The 20,396-nt window shown below is 40.1% G+C and overlaps 1 protein-coding gene across 2 annotated transcripts in view; it reads left to right on the plus strand.

Moving 5' to 3' along the window:
* HDAC2 (histone deacetylase 2) overlaps positions 1-11,108 on the plus strand; it is a 31,689-nt gene extending 20,581 nt beyond the window's left edge. For both annotated transcript variants that reach the window (XM_051854390.2, XM_070073686.1), the window contains exons 7-14: positions 1,648-1,740; positions 1,817-1,925; positions 5,355-5,495; positions 5,705-5,813; positions 6,373-6,503; positions 7,619-7,774; positions 9,638-9,695; positions 10,734-11,108. In XM_051854390.2, coding sequence (XP_051710350.1) covers positions 1,648-1,740; positions 1,817-1,925; positions 5,355-5,495; positions 5,705-5,813; positions 6,373-6,503; positions 7,619-7,774; positions 9,638-9,695; positions 10,734-10,764 — 828 coding nt within the window. In that variant the 3' untranslated portion in view covers positions 10,765-11,108. The remainder of the gene's footprint in view (positions 1-1,647; positions 1,741-1,816; positions 1,926-5,354; positions 5,496-5,704; positions 5,814-6,372; positions 6,504-7,618; positions 7,775-9,637; positions 9,696-10,733) is intronic.
* Positions 11,109-20,396: the final 9,288 nt, after the last annotated feature.

Consider the following 20,396-nt stretch of genomic DNA (forward strand, 5'->3'; position numbering starts at 1 on the left):
GATCCCAGAAACCCTTATTTTACCCACAGAAGTTTGAGAACTAGTGCCCAAAACCATTGGAGTTCATTTGTTTATGGGTGTTACATCCCATAGAAATAGAACAAGATACTTCTCGGCTTTAATGAAGCTTAAAAAAATAAATTAGTGTTTTTTGCATAGTAATCCTAATCGGTGTACAAAGAGGCAAGTGGAGACCTCTCAACTTCCAACAGCAGTAGATGTCACTATGGCCTCTTAATTACTGTGCTTGAAATTATGGAGAAGTACTGGCGAATGCTGTTTTATAAGGATTGAGAATGGCCAACAACATCTTTTCTTTACTTGAGACTTTATACTTGTATGAAATATCATTCCAAGATTAATATTTGTATATTTTAAATGCGTTCCCAGAATTTTTTTAAGATTTATTTATTTTGAAAGGCAGGAATAGAGAACGTGTACTTCCATCCACTGCCTCATTCCCCAGATGGCCACAATGGCCAGCACTGGGCCAGACTGAGCCAGGAGTCAGGAGCTTTTTCTGTGACTCCCACGCAGTTGCAGGGGTTCAAGCACTTGGGCCATCTTCCGCTTCTTTCCCATGCATATTAGCAGGGAGCTGTATTGGAAGTGGAGCAGCTGGGACTCAAATTTGGCACTGATGTAGTATGCCAGCACTGCAGACAGAGGCTTAACCTTCTACACCACACTGCTGCTCACCCTTCCCACCGCCCCCAGATTTCTTGAGAAAAGTAATCATTGTATGTAACCATATTTGGACTTTTAAATGAAACATCTATTTTTGGTTGTTAATAAACGTTGTTTTCTGCCTAATCCATTCTAAAGCAGATAAGAATGCAACCTGAAATTAGCTCATTGTTAAAACTTACTTTATTTAGAGTAGTTCACAACTGTTAAAACTTTAAGGAAGTCATAAGTAACTCATACCAGATTATAAACAACAAAAAGGAATCTGTTGTCCTGCAAGCTTCTTTGGCTCAAAATATGTATTGTCCACAGATTTACTTTTAAATTTGCCTCTCTCATATATTTGATTTGTGATGAATTTCTTGAGTTAAGCTTATTTTCTTCCAGAAATAATCAATGTGTAAACATTGGAACAATACACTTGTGTATTTATTGTTTTCTTTTTTGGTTTCTTTTGTTCTCTCTTTTTTTTTTTTTTTTTTTTTTTTGACAGGCAGAGTGGACAGTGAGAGAGAGAGACAGAGAGAAAGGTCTTTCTTTTGCCGTTGGTTCACCCTCCAATGGCCGCCGTGGCCAGCGCGCTGCGGCCGGCGCACCGTGCTGATCCGATGGCAGGAGCCAGGTACTTCTGGTCTCCCATGGGGTGCAGGGCCCAAGTACTCGGGCCATCCTCCACTGCCCTACCTGGCCTGGAAGAGGGGCAACCGGGACAGAATCCGGTGCCCCGACCGGGACTAGAACCCGGTGTGCCGGCGCCAGCCTCTCTAGTTCTTATTTCAACCTCTAGGATGAACTCAGAGTTGGATCTTGTTACTTGGACTTTTTAAAGAAATTTTAACTGGCAAAAAAAAATGTACCTCTATATGGAGTACCATGAATGCACTGCATAATTTTAACCTTAAAAATACTATGGTAAATAAATCTCTTTCTTGTAAAATATTTTCTGTTTGTGTATTTCAGGATATTGGTGCTGGAAAAGGCAAATACTATGCTGTCAATTTTCCAATGAGAGATGGTATAGATGATGAGTCTTATGGGCAGATATTTAAGCCTGTAAGTAGTATTTTCAAATTTAAAATGGATTTTTTAAAATGTTATTAGAGATGTTAACATTTGTTATCTTATGTAGATTATCTCAAAAGTGATGGAGATGTATCAGCCTAGTGCTGTGGTGCTGCAGTGTGGTGCAGACTCATTATCTGGTGATAGACTTGGTTGCTTCAATCTAACAGTCAAAGGTGAGCAATTGTTCCAGAGGTATTTCCAGGAGAATGGCTTTGCTTCTCAGGAACTTCCATAAAAGTTTTCAGTGTAGTTTTTTTGCCTGTGCATTAACACTGAGCTTTGTGCTTTGTGTTTTAATGACTGTTTGTCTTTTAAATGTGTTTATGTGTGTCAGCAGTTAATCTTGTTCCAATAAATTAGGTCTTTTGTATGTAGTCAAATTTCTGTATATGTTTATACATGAGTAGTTTTATGAGGCTTGTTGTAGTCTCCATTGAGACAGCTATTTTCAGTATTCTTATTGGTTCTTTGGTGTTTACCTTTCTCCACATAATATGACCTACTTTGTTACTTAATTGGATTCTTAATTTCCACTTAAAATAAAATGGCTGTAATGGCTAGGGCTGGGCCAAGTCAAAACCAGGAGCTCTTTCCAGGTTTCCCATATAGGTAGAAGGGCCCAAGTTCTGGGGCCATCTTCCACTGTTTTTCCCAGGACATTAGTAGGGAGCTGGATGGGAAGTGGAGCAACTGAGACATGAACCAGCTCCCATATGGAATGCTGCCATTGTAGGCAGTAGCTTTACATGCTGTGCCACAGTGCCGGTCCCAGAATTACCTTCTTGAAGAACAGCCTTCTAACCTGTGCCTGGTTGATCTGAGTATCTTATAGACATGTAATGACATCTTTTTTGCTTTTCTGGTGTGTTACATCCCTCTGACAGCTGTGTCCTCTGTCTTCCACTTAATTTTTTTCTCACATTCTAGTGGAGCTCATTCTCAGTAGCTTCCTGAGAAAAGATGTGGAAGATTTAGGAATATTGCACCAAATTCTGATATTTTGATCAGGAGTTGAAATCAACATGTCATAGAAGTCTGCGCCAGAGCTTATCACCATTCTGGAATGAAATTTTAGGACATAATAATAAATCTGAAATTTTATTTAATAGATTATTAAAATTCATATGTGGATCAGAAGTGATTTATCATGGATAATTTTTATGATTTTAGAGTTTTTTCCGTGTGAACTTTTAGGTAGTAGGTTGATGTTCTGCTTTGAATTATCTCATAAGATGTGAAGAATTCTCACATAGAACTAAAAACTGTTTTACAGTGAAACATTGGTTCACCTCCCAAATGGCCGCTACGGCCAGCGCGTTGTGCTATTCCGAAGCCAGGAGCCAGGTGCTCCCTCCTGGTCTCCTATGCGGGTGCAGGGCCCAAGGACTTGGGCCATCCTCTACTGCCTTCCTGGGCCACAGCAGAGAGCTGGAATGGAAGAGGAGCAACCGAGACAGACTAGAACATGGGATGCCGGCGCCGCAGGCGGAGGATTAGCCAAGTGAGCCACGGCGCTGGCCCCAGATCATCTTTTAATTCCAGCTTCCTGTTAATGTGTATTCTTCGAGGCAGCCGATGACAATGAATAGATAGCTCAAGTAGTTGGGTTCCTGCTACCCATGTGGGATACCTGGATTGACTCCAGGCTCCTGGCTTCCGTCTGGCCCAGCCCTGGTTTTTATGGGCATTGGAGGAGTGAACCAGTGTGAGGAAGATCTCTGTCTTATCTATCTTTCTGCCTTTCAAATAAATAAAAAAAAAACTTTTATGATTGCTACTAAACCAGCCAGCATTAGAATTATGATCTCTTCTGCTTTGTATTAGGCTGAACCATACTAAACTAATTGTTCCTTTCCTTGGTAGGTCAACAGTAGTCAAAAAGCAGTTTCATGTTGTTGAACACATTAAGTTGAATCTGTTGCCTCAAAATAGATAAGTGTTTCCTAACATGTTATAAATAAGAAACTCTTATTAAAGTATGTGTAAATTACTAGTTTTCCAGTTTAACTCTGAAAATCCTTAGTATTTTTGTATTTAAAAAGTAATAGCTTTTATAATCACAAACTGCAGTTATTTTACTCTTAATAAATCTACATTATATTTCTACCCATTGATAGAATTTCAGTTATAAAAAGCATATAAGGGTGGTTACAATTTGCTTAGTGAACTTGAGTTCTGAGTTTCTCTACTGCTAGCTTCTATTTGGATTTTTCAAGTCTGCTAACGTTAGCTACCTCTTATCCATTTCCTTTGTATCTTCAGTTATGTTCATGATGTTGTGTTCTCTTCCATTCTTCATTTTTATCGATTTTAGCCTTTCAGAAATCTCCTTACTTTTGTTAGGTTTGAGGATTGTGTTTGTATGTCAGCAACTTACTTGGAAATATGCAAGTTAATTTTTTTATATTTTACTTTGTCTTAATACTTATGTGGCTTTTGTCTATTATAAGAAATGCAGGGCTGGCGCCGTGGCTCACTAGGCTAATCCTACGCCTGCGGCACTGGCATCGCAGGTTCTAGTCCCAGTTGGGGCACCAGAATCTGTCCCGGTTGCTCCTCTTCCAGTCCAGCTCTCTGCTGTGGCCTGGGTGTGCAGTGGAGGATGGCCCAGGTCCTTGGGCCCTGTACCCCATGGGAGACCAGGAGGAAGCACCTGGCTCCTGGCTTCGGATCGGCGCAGTGCGCCGGCCGTAGCAGCTACTTTTGGGGATGAACCAACGGAAAAAGGAAGACCTTTCTCTCTGTCTCTCTCTCACTCTCCCTCACTGTCTAACTGCCTGTCAGAAAAAAAAAAAGAAATGCATATTTAGTAGCAGTAATAACAATTGGGTTGTGAGTCATATACTGTCATTACTGATAATGAAAATGCTTGCAAGAATACAAATACATGAAGAGAAGAGATAATTGATCTTTATAAAATTAACTCAGAATTGGAAATGAATATTATTTGGTTTGGAGTAGTTTTTTCTTGGTACCTCGATTTTTTTGTTGTTCAGATATTCTTGGACATACATGAATTTCTTTTATAATTGAGGGAGTTTTTCTTTCTTTAAAGATTATATTATGTGTATAAGTAGTCCAGGAAGTTACTGGTAATTTATAAATGATTACTGAGCCGTGAAATTTATCCAGAGGAAGTATGTGGTTTTATGCTAGGTTTATAATCTTAGAAAAGTTAAGAAAATTATCCAGAATACAATTACCCAAAGATAACCTAGCCTTAAACTTTGTTGTGTAGTCTTCTATAATTGTTCTACATATGCTGATTGGGGAAAATGGTAAAAAAAAAAAAAAAAAAAAAAATTAGGGGTTGTATATAGTGTTTCCTTGTAACCTGATTTTTTTTCTCCAATGTAACCTCGCATGAACATCTTCCTGTATTTATATTTTAATCTTAATAGTTACATGTTTGGCTTTTTTATCAGATGTTTACTAGAATATGACATAACAGATGAAAAGTTTTAGACTAAGAATTTCTTGGGCTTTTATTCTTTGTTTTTAAAATATTTAGGAAACCTATTTTGTTAGAGTAAACATTTGAATTTTACTTTTCAAGCTGATACAATATGTATATTTTCTGTTACCCAAATCTTCTGTCATAGGTCATGCTAAATGTGTGGAAGTTGTAAAAACTTTTAATTTGCCGTTACTGATGCTTGGGGGAGGTGGTTACACAATCCGTAATGTCGCTCGGTGCTGGACATATGAGACTGCAGTTGCTCTGGACTGTGAGATACCCAATGGTAAGTGTTCTTCTGTTAGCTGGATTGTATGGACTGTCAACATACCGAAATGGGGGGTGAATGATTAAGAACATTCTGCAGCTGTAGAGATCATCACTTCAGACTTAGTTTTGAAGCTTTTCTTTGGAAATATCTTATTTGATTTTGTGCATGGATTTCTGTGGGTACTAAGGTTTTAATATGCACGTTTATCTCATTGTTTTTGATAGAGTTGCCATATAATGATTACTTTGAGTATTTTGGACCAGACTTCAAACTGCATATTAGCCCTTCAAACATGACAAACCAGAACACTCCAGAGTACATGGAAAAGATAAAGTAAGAAATCACTGACTTGTTTTAGCTCATCTTCATAGTGCCTTAGGGAGGGTTTCATTAGGGGTTTAAAGAAAATAGATTCAAGCTTTATACAGAGATATTGAGGATGTTGCAGAACGTTCATGGCAAATGAAATTAAAAGACAAATTTATTTAGTCTAAAAAATTTTGAAATCCATGCATGGCGAGAGTCTTCCCAAAAAAGATCATGAAAATTACGTACAGATTTCAAAAAAATTTATACCAGAATAAATTTCTCTCTCGATCCCATTTTACCAGTGTTTTGAAGTACCTTCAAATGCTGTATGGCATTTGACAAGGTTATCTGACTCTGTGCTTAGGATTCCTCATCATTGAGATGGGGAATATGATAGTATTGACCTTTTAAATTGTAAAGATGCAGTGAATGCATGTAAATTATCAGGACTCAGTAAGTATTATTTTAATTCATAGGTTAACTAGATAAAATATGAGAATTTTTGCTTGATATTTCATTTTTCATATAAGAGGAACTTCAGTGAAATTGAATTTTGTCTAATAACTTTGCTTGTATAATTTAGACAGCGTTTATTTGAAAATTTGCGTATGTTACCTCATGCACCTGGTGTCCAGATGCAAGCTATTCCTGAAGATGCTGTCCATGAAGATAGTGGAGATGAAGATGGAGAGGATCCAGACAAGAGAATTTCTAGTAAGTTAATGCCTTTATTTGTATTCTGTTAGATTTTGCTGGTTTATTAAAATAAACACTTCAACTTACAAGTTTTAATGGCCCCAGAATTTCACTATGGGTAATGTTTAAAGAGTGCTTTTTCCTTTTTTTTTTTTTTTTGTTTTTTTAGAGATATATTTATTCATTTGAAAGTCAGAGTTACACAGAGAGAGGAGAGGCAGAGAAAGAGAGAGAGAGGTCTTCCATCCGATGGTTCACTCCCCAATTGGCCGCAACGGCCGGAACTGATCTGAAGCTAGGAACCAGGAGCTTCTTCTCGGTCTCCCACGTGGGTGCAGGGGCCCAAGGACTTGGGCCATTTTCCACTGCGTTCCCAGGCCATAGCAGAGAGCTGGATCGGAAGTGGAGCAGCCGGGACTAGAACCAGCACCCATATGGGATGCTGGTGCTTCAGTCCAGGGCGTTAACCCTCTGCGCCACAGTGCCGGCCCCTGCTTTTTCCATTTTTAATCTTATGCATATTTGTCTTTGTGGTGCTTCATAGTCTAATTTGCATGTACAATTTCAGTTTAAATAACTATACATGTAAGATATAAAATTTCCAAAAACTATCCACTTATGTATATTCAGGAATAAATTGGGAAAACATGCCATTTGCTCAAATTAGAATGTGTAAAATAGTAAGCACTTGCTGTTTGATTTTATAGTCTTTGATTACACTTAATATGATTATAGATTTATATCATAATGGTACAGAGATTGTATTTCACATTAATGGTACTATTTTTTATTTTGTCTCCTTTTCCTCAGAACCCTGAAGTAAAAGGCCACCTTTTAGGTATAAAGATGTTATTCCCACTTGCTCTAAGAGAAGCATACTTTTTTCCTCCAAACTTTTACCTTTTAGAAAATCAAAAGATCCCCAAATGTCTCTTTAACTGTTTTATAAACCACAGCTAAGTTTTCGGTATTAGAGCAAACCATTCATTTTGTTCCAATCTTAAAATTATTAAGCATCTGTTATCCTATACTTTGAAATGTGGTAACTGATGAGTACATTTGCATGAGTGTGCTGTAATGATTTTAAAGCTTGTGACTTTTCCTCAAAGCTTGTTAAAATCTTACGTTAACAGTTCGAGCATCAGACAAGCGGATAGCTTGTGATGAAGAATTCTCAGATTCTGAAGATGAAGGAGAAGGAGGTCGTAGGAATGTATCTGATCATAAAAAAGGAGCAAAGAAAGCAAGAATTGAAGAAGACAAGAAAGAAACAGAGGACAAAAAAGCAGGTCAGATTTAATTTTTTGGTGAATGTGTTCTGATTTAAAAATTTTTTTAATTGAGAACTACATTGAAATATAAAAATTTCCTGAAGTCATCTACTGTAAGTATTACAGAGAGGTGAGTATGCTAGGTAAATGCTATTTTTTCCTCCATATAAAGTTTGGCTTTTAAATATCTTTGATTGAAATCTTTGCAAGTTCCTACTTACATTTGATTTTATAATATAGGAAACCTTATTCTCTTGATGATAAAGGCTTAAATAGTTAGAGTTAAGAGAGAGGGTAAGTTATAAATCTGTAGTCTACGAGAGAGCTGAAATTCTAAGATAATTTTTAACTACCTAAAGTTTATGTAGATGAAATCAACCTTTACTTAATACTAGTTTTATCATTTTTAATAAGGCCAGATAATAGACTTTGTTCAGAAATTGAGGAAAACACAAAGCTCTCAGAAAAGATTAAAAATATACTGCTTTCTATTACCTTTCTATCTTTGAAGATTGTCAGCTCTAGGCAATTGAATTTGCCACCAGAATCTGTGATCGTTTGTCTGTATTTATATGTCTCCATGCCAGCTGGCTAGGGAATACAGCATCTTAAATACCTGTTTTCAGCACTTGGTATGTTTCTTTATGCAAGTAACAGTGATGAGCAAAAATCTTAGTTGACCTGTTTTGATATGAAAGCAGAGATAGTAGTAGTCCAGTAAACTGGCTCTTTCTCTTCTCTAGTGTTAGGAATCCATATCAAAGCTGATACTTCTAATTCTGTTCTTTGGTCATCAGGCTTCGTGATTCTTAAAATTTCTCAGCCTATAGAAAAAAGAAAACTTTTAGGAAAAAACTATGGGTCGAGGCCATAGAGCCATTTCTTTTTCATGTTTCCCTCTCCCATCCTGTTTTGGCACTTTGAGTTCACATAGCCAAAATTAAACAACAAATGCCATAAAATCCATATTGTCAACATGGGTGTTCATATTATAGGACTAGACTCTTGCAATGTGTAGAATACTTAAGAATATTTAAAAACTTTAAAAAAAATTGCTTTTGCAGTCTTCAGATTGTAGTGTTAACTTCTGTTGAAAAGTTTTAAACTTTTCAGTATTTATTTAGTGAGGGTTAGAAAATAAAGGTATGAGGCAGACACTGTCGCAGTGGGTTAAGCTGCTGCTGGGGATGCCTGCATCCTGTGTCTGAGTGCCAGATTTGACTTCTGACTGCTGTTGCTTATTCTAGCTTCCTGCCGAGTTGCATAGGATGACAGCAGATGACTGTCAGGTGATGATCCCTGCCACCCACATGAGAGAGTTCCTGATACCTGTCTATGGCCTGGCCCATCCCTAGCTGTTGTGGGAATTTGGGGAGCAAACTAGCAACAGGTGGAAGATATCTCTGCCTCTCTCTATGCCTTTCAAATACATAAATAAGTAAATCTTAAAAAAAGAAGAAAACAAAACTAAAGGTGGCAGCAGCCTCTGGTTGTGTCATCTACTCTCCATTTCTCATAGTGCTCTAGCCGCAGTAGGGTTTCTCCTTCCATCCTGCCAATTTCTTCTTAGCTCAGAGTCCTTAAAACTTTGGAGTTTTTTTCTTCGTCTATTCAAGATGTTTCTCTTCCCTTTTTATCTACCAAAACTACATTCATCAGGACAGCTTCAGATGTCACATCTGTGGTAGCCGTTCCTCACCTGCCACAGTGCTGCATTTTCCTTTGAAGTCCCTATCCTCGCTGTGATAAGGCTCAAAAAGGGCAGTGACTGTTAGGTTAAAGCTTAAACATCTACCATTTAGTATAATACCTGAAATAAAACTTATATACTGAATTATATTTCAAAATAGATTTTGATCTTTTCCTAATCTTTGTTTCTAGATGTTAAGGAAGAAGATAAATCCAAGGATAGCAGTGGTGAAAAAACAGATACCAAAGGGTAAATGATATTCCTTATCAATTAATTGTTATATATTAAAAAATATATTTCCTTGGGGTGTGTTTCTTTATTGGTATCTGTACTGAGAAGTACTTAACTAAATCTGAGAACATTGTCTGAGATATTCTAAATTTCAGTCTGTCTTAATGCATGAGACTTGTGCCATCTTACTCATTGGTTTTTGTCATTGGTTTACTACTCATCTGTTAAGTAGCTTGCTTTTAAAAACTACATAGAATTACTGCATATTGTAATTAGATAATAAATCAGTTTGAAACTCTTTCTTTAAATGTGCGCTCATGGTTTTCATGGTGTTTTGTTTTGTTTTGTTTTGTTTTGTTTTTGACAGGCAGAGTGGACAGTGAGAAAGAGAGACAGAGAGAAAGGTCTTCCTTTGCCGTTGGTTCACCCTCCAATGGCCACTGTGGCCAGCGCGCTGCAGCCAGCGTGCTGTGGCCGGCTCACCGCACTGATCTGAAGCCAGGAGCCAGGTGCTTCTCCTGGTTTCCCATGGGGTGCAGGGCCCAAGCACTTGGGCCATCCTCCACTGCACTCCCTGGCCACAGCAGAGAGCTGGCCTAGAAGAGGGGCAACTGGGACAGAATCTGGTGCCCTGACTGCCCAGGACTAGAACCCTGTGTGCCGGCGCCTCAAGGCGGAGGATTAGCCTAGTGAGCCGCGGCGCCGGCCTCATGGTGCGCTTATTTCTGTATTTTAGTGTTATGCAGTACATAAATTTAAGAAACATTGAGCCAATATAAAACAAGTTTTGAATGAAAATATAATTCAGGATTTTATTGTCAGAAAGTATGCAGATATGTGGTCACATATAATTTCTGCTAACTTTGCAAGATAGCTTGAAATAGATTGTAAAACAACTAGAGAGATTATGGAAGTGGTTAGTCTCAAAACATCTAAAGCTTTGTCAATGAGTGTATTTTTTGGCATGAACCTACAGGACCTGAATCAGAATTATTGGTCAGTGCATTCAAACCAAGAGTGTTCTGTTTTTAATATTCACCTTTCCTCTTTCAACAGAGCCAAATCAGAACAGCTCAGCAACCCTTGAATTTGAAAGTCATCAATTTCAAGAAACCATTTAAAAAGAAAAAATACTGGGGAAGAAAAATGTTTTCTTTTTGAGGACTTCTGGCTTCATTTTATACTACTTTGGCATGGACTGTATTTATTTTCAAAATGGCTTTTTTCGTTTTTGTTTTTCTTGGCAAGTTTTATTGTGAGTTTTTCTAATTATGAAGCAAAATTTCTTTTCTCCACCATGCTTTATGTGATAGTATTTAAAATTGATGTGAGTTATTATGTCAAAAAGCTGATCTATTAAAGAAGTAATTGGCCTTTCTGAGCTGATTTTCCATCTTTTGTAATTACCTTTATTAAAAAATTGTACTTGGATGGTGTATTGCCTGTTTATTATAATATGAAATTTATTTCAGAGGCTAATGACATCACTTCTGTAGAATTAGAACACACTAGAGGTGAAAGATAATTGTAGCTTTAATGATATCTGTTGTTTCATTAACAACTTTAACCACTTTGCCCTCTGTAACTTAACCAGTCAATATCAATGAAGACTGAGACCTTGTTACAATTTATCTATGAAATTAATGCAAACTGAGCAACTGAAGTACAGAAGTTTTCTTTGAGCTGAAACAATGATTACCAAAAATTGGAAGTAGAAATATTGAAATGTAAAAAAAAAAAAATCAGGAAAAGAAACTTGGCTTCTGTGATGAGTCTACATGTAAGTCTTTTACCATCAAGTACCAATGTGAGAAATAAACCCACCAGAGATGACCAAACCATCAGAGGATGGACTCAGACCCATGAAGTCAGCAACCTTTCAAGGTCAGTGGTCAGTAGGCACAGCTGGGGCAAGGAATCTGAAGTATTTATTCCAACTGTGTAAGTCCCTCCTCCAGTTCCTCATTGGCTGTGTACTATGGGTCACAGTCTTCCATAGGATGCCTAAAGTTTTATTTTTCCTTTACATTGTTATTTTTCTGCCTGCTTCCCCATTTAGCTTTTTATTTCCCAAGGTTAGCAAAAGCCCTCTGCTTTAGTATCTGTTTCAAAAATGTCAAAAGCTTTCTCACGCAGTTTCTATTTCTCAAGTGTGGTTAGGGCTAAGCACCTGTTGTCCCCTCAGGGTTGCACACAATATCTTGTATGTGTATGCTGAATGCTGTGAGATTCTGTCCACTAGTCATTCCCCAAATAGCTACAACAGCCAAGGCTGGGACAGGTGAAGCCAGGAGCTTGGAACTCCATCCAGATTTCCTACATGAGGGGCAGGGTCCAAGTACTTGGGTCATCATTTGCTGTTTTTCCAGGCATGTTAGCAGGGAGCTGGATGAAAAGTGGAGCAGCTAGGACTGGAACAGGTGCTCATATATGGGGTACTGACACCACAGGCAGTGACTTGACCCTCTTTGCCACCACAGTGCCTGCTCCTTATTGTTTCTTTACAAATGAACCAATGTGGGCATCTGTTCGAATCCTAGCTGCTCTACTTAAGATCCAGCTCCCTGCGTATGTGCCTGGGAATTTAGTAGAGGATGGCCTAAGCACTGGGACATCTGCACCCACATGGAAGACCTGGAAGAAGCTCCTAGCTCTCGGCTTTGGCCTGGCCCAGCCCTAGACCTTTTGACCATTTGGGGAGTGAAACAGCAAATGGGAGACCTCTCCCTCCCTCTGTAAAAGCTCTGCCTTTCAAAAAAGTCAAAATAAAACATCCTATTTAGGCAAAATCTAATTTTTTTTATTTAACTGAATGTGTACCCATTTTAGAATTTTGAGAATACAATTGAACATAAGGAGAAATAACTCGTTACATATTACATTCTAGTGGTAGGAAGCAGACAGTTAAGGTAGTTTCTACATTTTAGAAACTTGGCATAATCCTTTGGCTTTTTCCTTTTTCCTGGTCCAAATCAATTGTTTTGAGATAAAAATGAGTATGCAACCAGATTGCAGATGTTTCACTGTGTCCATGTTGCCCGCAACCAGAGTTTTGCCCTCTCCTATGCACTTTGCCATGTATAATTCCCTGACTGTTTTTCAGAAAGAACCACTCTTCTGAAAGTGGTTGACATCCTAGCCATGTTTTAACCATTTCACTACATATTAGCAATCGATAAACCTTTATTACAAGAGAAACTAACTCAGCCCATTAGAATAATGAAATGTATTTAGTGTTTGTGAAAAAAGTTATCACATATGTATACTTCTGTAGCTTTCCATTGTCCTTCAGTTTTATAATCTGTTTTGACACATGTTTAGTTCCATCTTTTTAAAAAAAAAAAAAAAAAGATTTATTTATTTGAAAGAGTTACACAGAGAGAATGAGAGGCAGAGAGAGGTCTTCTACCCACGGTTCACTCCCCAGGTGGCCGCAGTGGCAGAGCTGCACCTGTCCAAAGCCAGGAGCTTCCTCCAGTTCTCCCGTGCAGGTGCAGGGGCCCAAGAACTTGGGCCATCTTCTGCTTTTCCAGGTCATAGCAGAGAGCTGGCTCAGAAGTGGAGCAGCCGAGTCTCGAACTGGCACCCATATGGGATGCCAGCACTGCAGGCAGCAGCTTTACCTGCTACGCCACAGTGGCAGCCCTGGTTCATCTTAATTTCTAAATATTATGTCCCATTATGTGGACATACTAAAATTGTCTAATATGGTAATTAATCTCCTTGGGTACATTTCTTACTTGTAAAGTAAAAACATCCTTTATAACATGTCAGAAGAAAATTAGAAACAAGCAGTTTCAGGCAGATAATTTGGTACAGTATTAAACAGAAACCAATAACTTACAGAGAAGGGTACTTTCCAAATTTCTTGGAAGATACATATGAAAAAGCTACATGGATTTAAAAAGTAAAGTTTATTTGAGAGAAAGAGAGTTCCCATCGAGCAGTTCATTCCCCAAACTCCTGGGATGCTGGGGCTGACCCAGGTGCCCTGACTCAGTGCAGGTCTCCCTTGTGGTGGCAACAACCCAACTACCCGAGCCCACTGAGGCACAATAGGTGATACCCATGTGTTACCGTAGAGTGTCCAGGTAAGTGCCCTAACACATTAGAGATTTTGTACAGTATACATATGGCACTTGAAATTTATGAGGGAAGATCATTGCACAAGTGATACTGGCGTAATGGATAACCAAATGGGTAAAATACAGTTTTTATCTTCTACCAAATGAACATGATTTAAATTGGAAAACAAAGATGAAACTGTTAACTACTAAAACTTCTAAGAGGTTTTTAAAAGTAGTTGAAGTGGGGAAGACCTGAGTGTGACCAGGCCCAAACTATAAAGGAAGTGGTACACTTGGAGACAGCAAGTGTTGGGCAGACCAACAAAAATTTCTAAGCCAAGAGATGGATGTGGTGCAGCACATTAAACCGCTGCCTGTGATGGTGGCATCCCATAGCAGAGGGCGAGTTGGAATCCCAGCTGTTCTGCTTCCAATCCAGCTCCCTACAAATACTTAGAAAGCAGCGAATGTGGCCCAAGTACTTGGGTCCCTGCTACCCATGTGGGAGACCCATATGGAGTTCCAGGGTCCTGAATTTGGCTTGGCCAGTTGAGGTCATTTGGGGAGTGAACCAGTGGATGGGAGATCTCTCTATTACTCTACCTTTCAAATGAGTTTTTTTTTTTTTAAGATTTATTTATTTTACTTCAAAGAGTTACACAGAGAAGGAGAGGCAGAGAGAGGTCTTCCATCCATTGGTTCACTCCCCAGATGGCTGCAACAGCTGGAGCTTCTTCCGGGTCTCCCATGTGGGTGCAGGGGCCCAAGGACTTGGGCCATTTTCCCCAGGCCATAGCAGAGAGCTGGGTAGGAAGTGGAGCAGCCAGGATTCGAATCAGCGCCCATATGGGAAGCCAGCACTGCAGGTAGCAGCTTTACCTGCTACGGCACAGCACCGGCCCCTCGAATCTTTAAAAAAAAAAAAGAAAAACCCAACTTCCAAGACAAGATAAAAGGGAGTATGGAAAACAGCATTGCAACATATCCAGGTCAATAGAGAAAATCAATTTTAAAAATCATGGAAGATATTAACTGATAAACATGCAAATCTTTAATATGAAAAGATCTTTACCTTAGAAAATGCAAATTAAGTCTAGAGGTAGACATTAGATTTAAAAGATTTCAACAAACTCTTGGCAAAAGCCAGGAAACTCCTTATGTCGGTGTGTCAGTACAGCCTGGAGCTTAATTTGCCATTTCTGTATCAAAATTACAATCTGCAAGTTGTATTTTGAGAAAAATAACAATTTATGTGCAGACAGCCTTCAGAAGACTTCATTATGCAACATGTTATAAGATTAAGACAATATTTTATTTTAAAGCAAGGTTGGGAAACCTTTTTCAGCCAAGCAGCATTTGAATATTTATAACATTCATTGGCCATACAAAATTACCAACTTAAAAATTTGCCTGCAGTATTTGATCAAACAATAAATTCATCCATGTGATGGCTGGAACTTCTTTGGTGAGGCGTGTGCTGTTAGCTGTTGAAGATGTCGCTACTGATAACTACTTTTCCATCCATGTTTGCATCAGCCAGGCTGGAGCACAGTCTGCACTTTGGATGATAAGTTTTGAAAAGGAACTGCTCGCAGCAGTTAAGTTGTTCCAAACACAGATGAGTATTTCAATGCAGGTTTCCTCAAAGTAGGAAACACATCACTGCTTATGTAAGGTTTACAGAAACGAAGCAGAGGGAGGTTGTTGTACCTAGCTTCCAGCTCATCACTTTGCAGCTGAATGATCTTGTCTTGCAGGTTCTCAGGCACCTCAGCTGGTTCCACATTGAATGGTGTAGCAAAAATGGTCAATTTGTTTATTTATCTTGTCCTTGAGTCTAATTAAATGCCTCAACCAGTTCCCCACGCTCACCAGCATATTCAAGTGTCCTAGAAGGCTTTAGTCCTTCCAGGGTGGGGAAATGCACTGTGTTACTCCTTTCGAGGTGCACTTTCCACGACTTCAGTTTAGCTTCAGATGACTTGGTGTTGGAAAGCAGAGAGCTGCAAAGCTGTATGGGGCCCTGCAGCTTGACATTCAGCTCTGAGGGGTACTTGGTCATCTCCACCGTGAACGCCAGATCACACAGCCACTTGCTGTGTGTTCCCTGTCAATGTTTTTCCTTCATCACCATGAAGTGCTTTGACCTCACCCAGAAGTTTGTCAAACCTTTTGAGCCCTCTCCCAAGACTCAACCACCATACTTGATGGTGATAAGCAAAATCACCAAACTCAGAGTGAAGATGATGCACTAACTCAAACTGGTGGCCGTTAAACCCTCTGCTTTTGACAAAATGTGTATATGGCATCACATCACTGAGCTGTACTAGCTGTCTCTGCACACAGACTTCAGTAGTGTATAATCAATTGGGTCTTGACTGAGACAATTTAGTTATTTTCTTTTAAAAACTGATTTATTTGAAAGGCAGGTTTACAGAGAGAGGGTGAGTGGCTGCAACAGCAGGAACTGGGCAGATCCAAAGCTGGGAGCCAGGAACAACTTCTGGATCTCCCATGTGGGTGTAGGGGCCCAGGCACTTGGGCTATGTTCCACTACTTCCCCAGGCACATTAGCAGGGAGCTGGATTGGAAGTGGAGCAAATGGGACTAGAACTGGTGCCCATAAAGGATGCTGGTGCCACAGGAGCCAGTTTTACCCACTACGCCACACTGCTGACCCCAATTTAGTTATTTCTTGGTAGATGGAATTAACCCTTTTTGCAAGGCAGTGATGGCTGGAGCTCCATTTGTAATGAGGCCATTCTTCAAATGTTAAGTCTTGTCATTGATAAATAATGTCTCAAACAAGTCCTCACCTCTTGTGCCCTCTATGGCTTCCAGTGACAGCAGCTCCTCTCGCATATCAACTCTGCACTATCCCATAAATGAAAATGGCCAGTTTGGACTGTATTTGTTATGTTCATTGTCTTGTCACAAGCCAGAGAAAAATTGGAACTCTGCAGTTTTTTTCAACATCTTGTGCTAAGTTAGTAGCCTAATCTGAGACAATTCTCTGAGACAAGCACTCCATTCGGAAACAATTTTTCTTTGATGCTAACAGCTCCACAGCAGCCACCATGTCTTTCACAAACTCTCCCTCGCCCTGGAGTCTCGGCTTTGCAGTTAGCTCGCTTGCTACATAACTCCTCTGAATAATGTCTGTGTCACAGTGAGGTCCAGTGAGAGTGGCTGTTGGGATTCCAAACTCCGGTGAAGAGCATTGATTTTATCCAGATGCATTTGGCTTCCCAATTCATTGAATTTGGCATGTCTTGAGCTGTCATGTTGTTCCAGATTTGCTTTTTTTTTTTTTTCAAAGACAGGGAAAAATTCATTTAAAATAACTGATACACTCTTCTGCCCAAAGACATAAGAACTAAGACTTAGCACTGTAATTACACAAATGTATGTAACAAGAGAAGGGGAAAAAAAAAAAGTTCCAATATAATCAATGTCTTCTTTTTAAAAAGGTTCAAAAACAGATCGCCTTAATATGTGGTTAGATCCCCAGTAACGGGAGATTCTGAAATCTAAGGAACTACAGAAGATAAACCACAGGAAGTTCAATTTCCCTGCTGTTTGTCTATGAATGTTCCTATTGTTTACTTTGGATTTGCTTTGCACTTTTACTGGGAGATTTTCTGCCTTCACCTTCTTTCATAGTGATGGCCACGTTTCTTTGTTTCTGTGTGTAGCACATCCATAAGTGTCTTTTGTAAGGCTGGGCGAGTGGTGACAAATTCTTTCAATTTCTGTTATGGAAGGTCATTGTTTCACCTTCATTCATAAATGAGAGCTTTGTAGGGTACAGTATTCTTGGTTGACAGGTTTTTTCTCTTAAGATTTGGAAAATATCTCACCCTTCTTCTCTCTTAGCCTGTAGGGTTTCTGTAGTCTGCTGTGAGTTTAATTGGAGATCCTCTGATAGTAATCTGGCATTTCTCTCGTGCACATTTTAGAATCTTTTCTTTATGTTTTACTGTGGAGAGTTTGACTACAGTGTGTCATGGTGAAGATCTTTTATGGTCATGTCTATCAGGAGTTCTTTGTGCTTCCTGTACCTGTACATCCCTTTATTTCTCCAAATTTTCTATAATTATTTCATTAAAAAGGCCTTCTAATCCATTCTCTCCATGCCTCAGGAATTCCTAAGAACTGTATGTTGGGCCATTTAATAGTATCCCATAGATCTCCAACACTGTTTTTTAGTTTTCTAATTTCTTCTTTTTTTCTTTATCTGACTGTAAAAATTCCAGAGATTTGTCATTTAACTCAAGTGTTCTTTCTTCTGCCTCACCAAGTCTATCGTTAATACTTTCTACTGCATTTTTTATTTGATCTATTGAATTCTTCATTTCTCTCTCTCTCTCTTTTTTTTTTTTTTTTTTTTTTTTTTTTTTTTTGGACAGGCAGAGTGGACAGTGAGAGAGAGAGAGACAGAGAGAAAGGTCTTCCCTTCCGTTGGTTCATCCCGCAAATGGTCGCCACAGCCGGCGAGCTGCGCCCATCTGAAGCCAAGAGCCAGATGCTTCTCCTGGTCTCCCAAGCGGGTGCAGGGCCCAAGCACTTGGGCCATCCTCCACTGCACTCCCTGGCCACAGCAGAGAGCTGGACTGGAAGAGGGGCAACCGGCACAGAATCTGGCGCCCTGACTGGGACTAGAACCCGTGTGCCGGTGCCGCAGGAGGAGGATTAGCCAAGTGAGCTGCGGCGCCGGCCGAATTCTTCATTTCTAATATTTCATTTTGATTTCTGTTAAAACTCAATTTCATGGGAAAATGTTCATTTATGTCATGTATGGATTTCTTTAATATTTAGATTTACTTTGATTATTTCTAAGTAATCCTACAATCAATTTTTTGAATTCTGTTTCCAACATTTCTTCATCCTCTTCACAATCTAGTATTTAAGTGTTGTGTTCCTTTGGAGGTGTCATGTTGTCTTCTTTATTCTTGTTTCTTGAGTTGCTGCATCTATTTTAGGCATTTGTGGAGATAGTTGTTGGTTTTTTTTTCCCTGCGTGATGGGTTTTTCCTTGGACTATGCCTGTGTGGATTAGTGGAGTGTCTGCTTTCCAGTGAGTACTTTGAGGCGTGTACTGGGTGTGGCTGGGGAGCTCCGATCAGTGTTCCAGGGTGAAGGGAGTGTCCAAGGTGACTCCCCAATTAAGCATGGTAAACTGCGCTCTGCATGAGAGGGGAGGATTAATCTGCTCTGTTGGTGTAGTCTCATGCTCACCTCCTCTCCTCAAGCAGACCAACGCCTGGTCACCAGCCCCAATGGGTATAATATTTGTTCCCACTGCCACAAGAATCACACAAAGGATCCTTGCAGCCCTCCATGTGAACACAGATCCCATAGCAATGACCTGTAAGGCCACCACAGAACACACCAAACACCGGAGTAAGGGAATGGGCTTACTGGGGAAACCTGCCAGACTGGAGGGGAGGGGCAAAGAAGGAAAAGAGGGAAAAGGAGAATGTAAGAGAGAGAGAGATCAAGAGACAGAGATCAGGAGAGAGTGAGCGAGCCATGTTCAAGAACGGGTCCTCTTAAAACTTTGGCGGAAGGCGGGCAAGGAAGTAGGATCATGGAATCCCATTAGGATGAGGGTGGAGCTGACACTGGTGGTTGAGCCATGGAGTCAGCTGGCTTCCAGCAATGGCAGTGGGGCTAGAGCCTAGGATGGTGTCCAGGGCATAGCATAGATCATGCCATAAATAAGACTGCACCATTTTACTAACATGACTCTCACCGGATATCAGGGAGCCTCCAGCATGTGGAGCCACCCACACCTGCACCCTCCCACGCAGCCAAGGTTTCCACAGTCTCAGTGCACAGCTGTCCCAGAGTCACGAGCACCCAGTCCCCTGTCAATTTTTGCAGCCAGACTCAGGCCTCTCCACTCGGCTGGTTGCTGGGTGTGCGTACACAAGCTGGTGCAGCTGTTACATATGTCCAAAATGGTGCCAGCCCTCTCGTAGACAGGAAGAGGGAAATGAGGCCCCCTTTTTGCTCCTCTAGGTTGGCAGGTACACTGTCCCCCACAGGGCTCTAAGCCAGACTCAACGCCAGTCCCTTCCAGCAGCTTTATCACCAGTGGTTTGGGCTGCTGCCATCTGGTCTCACCTCACTCGCCAAAGCTGGTGCTAAGGTCCCGAGTTGTGCATGTCCACACCCTCCTCATAGATCTACAGTGTCCTTCTAATTTGTGTGGCGTTTCCTCTGCCATTTTGTCCTCAACTCTTCCCTGAGATTGCACTCTCTCCACAGTTTTTAAACTATCTTCCTCCAGGCTAGAGCAGTGAGCTCCCTCCCTATTCCGCCATCTTAGTGTCTTTTTTCCAGATTGGCTTTTTCATGAGTGCTAGCACATCACCACAAGCTAGGCACACGGCTTTGCCTTTGACTTCAACAAGAACAAAAACATCATCTGTCCACTTCTCTCGGAAAGAGCCACACTTGGCTCCAGCTTTTCTTTGTAGTTGCCGTGTGTAGGATGTCATACCACTTAAATCTTGATGAGTATCCTGAATGTATATTGCCTGCATTGCAATTATTTTTGCTTCGATTGCTCTTCTAGCCCTGCATTTTGGATCTGGAACACATCCAACATTCGTATCATTGACTTGAGGTCTTCTCTGTGCAGTAT

Source organism: Oryctolagus cuniculus, chromosome 5 (genome assembly GCF_964237555.1).
Source record: "Oryctolagus cuniculus chromosome 5, mOryCun1.1, whole genome shotgun sequence".
In the NCBI taxonomy this organism is placed as follows: Eukaryota; Metazoa; Chordata; class Mammalia; order Lagomorpha; family Leporidae; genus Oryctolagus; species Oryctolagus cuniculus.